General features: G+C 37.1%; 1 protein-coding gene and 1 non-coding gene across 3 annotated transcripts in view; both read left to right on the top strand.

Annotated features, from left to right (window-relative positions):
- Window positions 1-7,059, top strand: part of BCL2L13 (BCL2 like 13) — a 104,896-nt gene that overhangs the window by 56,627 nt on the left and 41,210 nt on the right. For both annotated transcript variants that reach the window (XM_003795465.3, XM_023516548.1), the window contains exons 3-4: window positions 1,003-1,110; window positions 4,024-4,180. In XM_003795465.3, coding sequence (XP_003795513.1) covers window positions 1,003-1,110; window positions 4,024-4,180 — 265 coding nt within the window. The remainder of the gene's footprint in view (window positions 1-1,002; window positions 1,111-4,023; window positions 4,181-7,059) is intronic.
- LOC111727078 lies at window positions 5,615-5,721 on the top strand. The gene has a single exon (XR_002774709.1). It is a non-coding gene; the product is annotated as a U6 spliceosomal RNA (small nuclear RNA).

Raw genomic sequence — 7,059 nt, 5'->3', positions numbered from 1 at the left:
CCTTAGGTGTACGTGGCTGGCGCCTTAGCCGGTTGAGCTATAGGCGCCAAGCCTATCATTTTTTTTTTTTTTAAGAGATGGGGTCTGATTCTATTGCCCAGGCTCTAGCAATCATAGCTTACTGTAACCTTGAATTTCTGGGCTTTAATGATCTTCCTGCCTCACCCTCCTAAGTAGCTAGGACTACAAGGCATGCACTCCCACACTCAGCTAATTTTTAAATTTTTGATGTTTCTGTGTGTGGAACAGGGTCTTTCTGTGTTGCCCAGGCTTATGTAAGCTTTTTATAGCTGTAAAAGGAGCTATGATGCTGTATGCCCGAATTTGCTCACTTTTAACCTTAGGGAGCATTTTTTGGTCTCTTTTGTGTTCTAGTCTCTGGATATAAATCTTTCATTAGTTCCCCCTCCACCCATGCCTAGATAGTTCTTCTTGACTGATCTCCCTAGAGCCCTTGGTGATCCTTGGCCACCATGCATTACAACAGATTACCCAACAATACAAAACTGTAGTACGTTAACCCAATGAGGCAGAACTATATTATGCAATGAGTGTGGGTATGTGAGAGGTTAAACATGAATTATTTTATTTGGTTTTAGCATTCATACATACTTTCAGTTTTAGCATTCATAAATATTTTTTCAAGGAATATGTTGTATACAAAAAGAGAGGACTTGTGCATGTTATTACCAGTCTTCTCCTAATCTGTTCACTTAATGTCTTTCTGAAAGTTCTGCTCTTTTTCCCTTCCTTGCAGAAACATCTGGAAAGATGGAGGCTTATTCTATTCTATTTTTACCAGGTTTTGTTTGATAAACCCAAACACTTCTACTAAGGTTTTTATTTACTTAATTATTGCAATAAATATCTCCTATCCTCCCTAGCCTTGGTGTATCATGTATTTTGACTTTGCATCTTCTGACTAGAAAGTTAAGTCAGACTATTATATTCTAACAGTTTTTCTCTCCCTCTTTCAATAGTAACCTTTTTTGTTGGTTTCAGGGGTTCATCTAGAGGTAGTTTCACAATCTCTGGATCAAGAAATTTTATTGAAAGTTAAAATTGAAATTGAAGAAGAGCTAAAATCCCTGGACAAAGAAATTTCTGAAGGTCTGTTCTTATTTTCCTAGTTAATTGGCAGATTCTGTTTGGTGTAATTTACTGTTAGTTTAATTTGATTTCACTGTGGGGTGTTCTGGACTTTACACAACTTCATTGGTAAGGGTGAAAGTAGAAGGGAGCCTTTTTTCTTTTCTGGGGGATACAGTTATAAAAGTTTCCCAACTATACCTAACAGTTTTGATGTTGCTGTTTGGGATGTTAATTAATGGACTAAATGGTCATATTAAAGTCCTTTCCATTCAATATGGTTTGATTTCTATTTGGTGTCTTTATAACTAATAACAACATTAAAGGGAAAAAAGAAGGAAAACTTTTTTCATTTTTACATGCATATATATATGTTGTAGATAGTTGTAATCATAATGTACATATAACTTTATGGCCACATATTTTGCACTTAACATTAGATAGTAACCTTTTAAAATTAGATAGTAACCTTTTAACATTAGATAGTAACATTAGATAGTTATTCCATTAAGTCCATGAAATTCACTGTATATATTCATTCAATGAATGTATACTCTGTTGTTCCCTTATTGTTGAGGGGAACATTTGGGTTATTTCCTGATTTACCTTCCATAAATAACATTGCACTCAGCATTTTGCCTGATGATTTTTTTACAGCTTTATTTTATTTTTTTTTAATTTTTTTTTAATTTAATTTAATTTAATTTTATTTTTTTGAGACAGAGCCTCAAGCTATCCCCCTGGGTAGAGTGCCATGGCATCATGCTCACAGCAACCTCCAACTCCTGGGCTCAAGCGAGTCTCCTGCCTCAGCCTCCCAAGTAGCTGGGACTACAGGCGCCTGCCACAGCGCCTGGCCGTTTTTTGGTTGCAGCCATCATTGTTGTTTGGTGGGCCCGGGCTGGGGATTCAAACCCGCCACCTTAGGTGTATGTGGCTGGCGCCTTAGCCGCTTGAGCCACAGGCACCGAGCCAGCTTTATTTTACATACCATAAAATTTATTCATTTAAAAGGTTCAATGTAGTCATTTTTAATACAGTCACAGAATTGTACAGCATCACCATACTCTAAATGTGGAATACTTTTAATACTCCAAAAAGAAACACTATATGCATCACGTAGTCATTTCCCATTCCCACTCCCAGTTGGTGCTGCTCAAGGCAACCCCTACTCAAGGCAACCACTGATCTACTTTCATTTCCTCTGGATTTACTTGTTCTGGACATGGAGATGAATAGACTCATGCACCATGTGGTCTTTTGTGACTGGCTTCTTTTACTCAACGTGTTTTCAAGGATCATCCATATTATAGCAGATTTTAGTACTTTATTACTCTTTATAGCCAAATAATATTCCATTGTGCATACGCTGCATTTTGTTTATCTGTTCATCAGTTGATGGGCAGTTTGGTTGCTTCTACTTTTTGTCATGTATAATTCTTGTTCAAGTTTTTGTGTGGACATACATTGTCCAATAATTTTTAATGAACAAAATTATAAATCATACTTTTAAAAAGTTCCCTATTAGTGGAGAAAGAAGCAAAGAGTTTAGTAAAGAAATACATACTTAAGAAATATTAACTCTGTAGTATAATTTGGAGCCTTCTAGGAACAACCGTTAGATTAATGAAATAAATGTTTTACAGAGATGATTGATAACTCTTGGGAATGTGTGCAGGCTACTTGCTATACTGGGATTTTTACACCCTGTACCGTATTTGTACCCTAGAACAACAGTTACTCTGCCTGCCCTTCCTGCAGTTAGGGAAGGGCTACATCTTTACAACATGGAGTTAGGAAGTACATTTGGACTAAGGAGGGAATAGATTCTGACTTTATTATACTTATATAATCTTCAGAGTTTTAAAATTTATCCATGTGAAGTAGTATTAAGTTTGGAAGTTCATTTTAACAAGGGAATGAAAGCAATGGATTTATCCTTGGGTGGAATAAACTGATTAGAATCTGGCTTAAGAAGTTCTACTTTTATAAAGACAGAAACAAATTTTTTTTTTTTTTTGAGACAGAGTCTCACTTGGCACCCTTGGTAGAGTGCCCTGGCATCACAGCTCACAGCAACCTCAAATTCTTGGGTTTAAGCAATTCTCTTGCTTCAGCCTCCCAAGTAGCTGGGACTATAGGTGCCCACCACAATGCCCAAGTATTTTTCGAGAAGGGGTCTCGCTCTTGCTCAGGCTGGTCTCAAACTCAGGAGCTCAGGCAATCCACCGACCTCTGCCTCCCAGAGTATTAGTATTACAGGTGTGAGCCACTGCGCCTGGCCAAAACAAAATTTAAAAAACAAAATATTAAGAAAGGGAAGATAGAGCCAAGAGTTGTCTCTCATTTATCATTCTTTTTTTTGAGACAGAGTCTTACACAATTGCCCTGGGTAGAGTGCTGTGGCATCATAGCTCACAGCAACCTCAAACTCCTGAGCTTAAGTGATCTTCTTGCCTCAGTCAGTCTCCCAAGTAGCTGGGACTACAGGTGCCCACCACAATGTCCAGCTATTTTTAGAGGCGGGGTCTTACTCTAGCTCAGGGTGGTCTTGAACCTGTGAGCTGGGGTTGCATGTGTGAGCCACCACACTCAGCCCCTCATTTATCATTCCTATACTGAATTAGTGAGTAGTAATAAACTAAATTGGTTATCATATCTTAACATGTCAAGTTAATTATTTTCCTCTCTTGAAACTATGATTTTCCCATTCAAACTTTTTCTTAAAAAAAAAAAAAAAAACAAACTTTGAAACTTAACCAATTTTTGTTTTGCAGGAAAGAATAATATCCATAATGATTATTTGACCTTTCAAAGTGGATTATAAAACTATTAGCTTGTTCCCAATAGTAGGTGTCTTAATCCCCTGGGCTTTTATAGTACAACCTTTGGTATTGTTTATTAAAGTAGGAATTTCTTTTGCCCTGTCTTCAGCCTTTACCAGCACAGGCTTTGACCGTCACACTTCTCCAGTGTTCAGCCCTGCTAACCCAGAAAGCTCAATAGAAGACTGCTTGGCCCATCTTGGAGAAAAAGTGTCTCAGGAACTTAAAGAGCCTCTACATAAAGCATTGCAAATGCTCCTCAGCCAGTGAGTTACATTGCTGAGTGGGGGAATGTGCTTCTCTAAGTAGACTCTGGATCTCTCATGCAGTGCTGGATTGGTTAAGGCTTTGTTTTTTGTTTGTTTGTGTTTAGAGACAGGGTCTTCCTCTGTCACCTAGGCTGGAGTACATCTTAGCTCACTGCAGCCTCAAACTCCTAGGCTTAAGCAATCCTTCCACTCAGCCTCCCAAATCACTGGGATTACAGACATGCTCCATCATGCCCAGTTCTCTATCTGTGGTTTTTATCTATTTAATTAAAAAAATTTAAATTGAGATAGGGTCTTGCTGTGTTGCCCAAGCAGTGGTGGGATCAGATAGCTCATGAAAACTTCAAACTCCTGGGCTCCAGTGATCCTCCTGCCTCACACACCTGAGTAGTCTATGTTTTGATTGACATTTTTGCTTCATAGCAGTGATTTAGCTGTTTTGGCATAGATTTATTAATTTGTATTTACTTGTTGAGTTATCATACTTCAACAAATGCTTTTACAAAATTGAAGTACAAACTATTTCACTTGACCCACCCACTTTTTACTGTGTCCTCTAGTAGCCAATATAAATATAATGGCTAGGGTTTTGTGCATTGTAATGTGGAATTAACATTATATCTGTATCTTGAACATCTGTATTTAACATTATATCCCAGATGTTACTAAACTTTGGTGTTATGCATCTGCCCATCCTACAACCTCCACATTCTTTAGTGGGAACTATTCTCCTCACTATGATTTTGACTATATTAAAGCTAAAGTCAAGAAGCTAGTAATAATGAAAATGTATTAAAGTAAAACTGAATCATTTATTGTAAATCTTAAAAATTAATTTCCCCTAATATCAAGAAATTGATATTAAGTAGAAAAAATATTTGTCTTTCTTTTTTTTTTAATTTTTGAGCCAGAGTCTCACTTTGTTGCCCTGGGTAGAGTGCCATGGACTCTTGGGCTCAAGAGATCCTCTTGTCTTAGCTTATTTATTTATTTTTTAGTAGAGATGGGGTCTTGCTCTTGCTCAGCCTGGTCTTAAACTTGTGAGCTCAAGCTGTCCACTCACCTCAGCCTCCCAGAGTGGTAGGATCACAGGTGTGAGCTGCTGCACCCAGCCCCCCAAATATTTGTCTTAATGAAAATTGACAGCTTTGTAAAACAGGATAAAGACTGGTCTTTACTAAAAGTGCCAAAACTCAAAGGCCAAATTATTGTTAGTAAAGTAATTCCTTACTTTCACGTAGGTAAAATTTATAGTTTACCATTTGTTAGAAGGAAGAAATTTGGTTTTAGAAGAATTCCATTTGTTCTGCATAGTTTGGTAAAATGCACAAGTGTAAAAATCCTAATTACATTTCAACAGTGAAATGAGATCCACATTTGGATTTTCTTAACCTTACATATAGAAAAGTTAAAAAATAATCAGAGAAAAAAGTGCTCATGTTGGCAGCACATATACTAACATTGGAATGATACAGAGAAGATTAGCATGGCCCCTGCACAAGGATGACACACAAATATATGAAGCGTTCCATATTTTTCTACTTACCACTGCAAAAAATACTGAAAAAAGGATATGAATGTGGGGAAATTAAACCTATGCAGGAAATTTATTTGGATTGACAGCAGTGAGTTTTAGAATGTGTGCTATGCAGCTGCTGTAGAAGTGGAGCTCACTAGGGCCTCTCTACTCTTCTTAAACCAGAGCACTATACTTTCATATATTTTAAATATTGAGGTTATATATAAGATTTGAAGAAAGAAATTTACTGCTTTGCCAAAACAAAAACAAAAGAACTTGTAAAAGCTGTTGGGACTGGGAATAAAATAAATAAGTAAAAGGTATGGGCAAAAGATTCTGTTTCCAACTTTGATATTAACTGTGGCTCTAAGCAAACCATTTTACCCTTAATATTTCAGTTGACTTTCTGAGATTTTATAAGCTCTCCAAAGTATAGATCACGTAGTTTAAAAAGGAGGTATTTTTTTCTGAAGTCCTTTTCATAATCTACAGGAAAAATTAATACTTTCTCACTGCAAATTACGTATATACATACATATACCCTTTTTTTTTTTTTTTTTTTTTTTTGAGACAGTCTCACTTTGTTACCCCTGGTAGAGTGCCATAGCATCATAGCTCACAGACTCAGACTCCTGGGCTTAAGAGATTCTTTTGCCTCAGTCTTCTAAGTAGCTGGGACTATAGGCGTCCACCGCAATGCCTGGCTACTTTTAGAGATGAGGTCTCACTCTTGCTCAGGCTGGTCTTGAACCTGTGAGCTTAGGTAATCCACCCACCTTGGCCTCCCAAGTTCTGGGATTATAGGTATAAGCCACCATGCCTGGCACTATATATTTTTTTAATTAGCTTGAATGAATATTTATTTTTTCCCAAACCCTAAATATTGATTTAATTTTTTGAAATTGGTTGCATATCAAAGTCAAATCTCCTATTGAATAATTTTTTTTCCAGAAATCTACTTTTGAAAGTTTTAAGCTTTGTTACTAATACCTTGAAAATAACTTATTGATAAACCAGAAACATTATGCAGGTTGAAGCCAGTATCTTAAGGTAGAAAATACCACCTGCTTCTCCAAATGGTTTTGTTAAAGTTGGAAATTAATCCTGAATTCTTCATTTAGAAGAATACCAGCAGTTTCAAAAGGTATCCCACTTAGCTTGGCACCCATAGCTCAGTGAGTTGTGCTTCAGCCACATACACCAAAGCTGGCAGGTTTTAGCCCAGCCCTGGCCTACTAAAAAACAGTAACAACTGCAACAAAAAAATTGCCAGGCATTGTGTCAGGCTCCTGTAGTTCCAGCTACTCAGGAAGCTGAGGCAAGAGAATCACTTAAGCCCAATAGTTTGAAGTTACTA

This window comes from Otolemur garnettii, unplaced genomic scaffold (assembly GCF_000181295.1).
Source record: "Otolemur garnettii isolate 467f Iridium unplaced genomic scaffold, OtoGar3 scaffold00092, whole genome shotgun sequence".
Lineage (NCBI taxonomy): Eukaryota > Metazoa > Chordata > Mammalia > Primates > Galagidae > Otolemur > Otolemur garnettii.
Note: the sequence above shows the minus strand (reverse complement) of the source record. Positions and strands in the feature narration are given on the sequence as shown.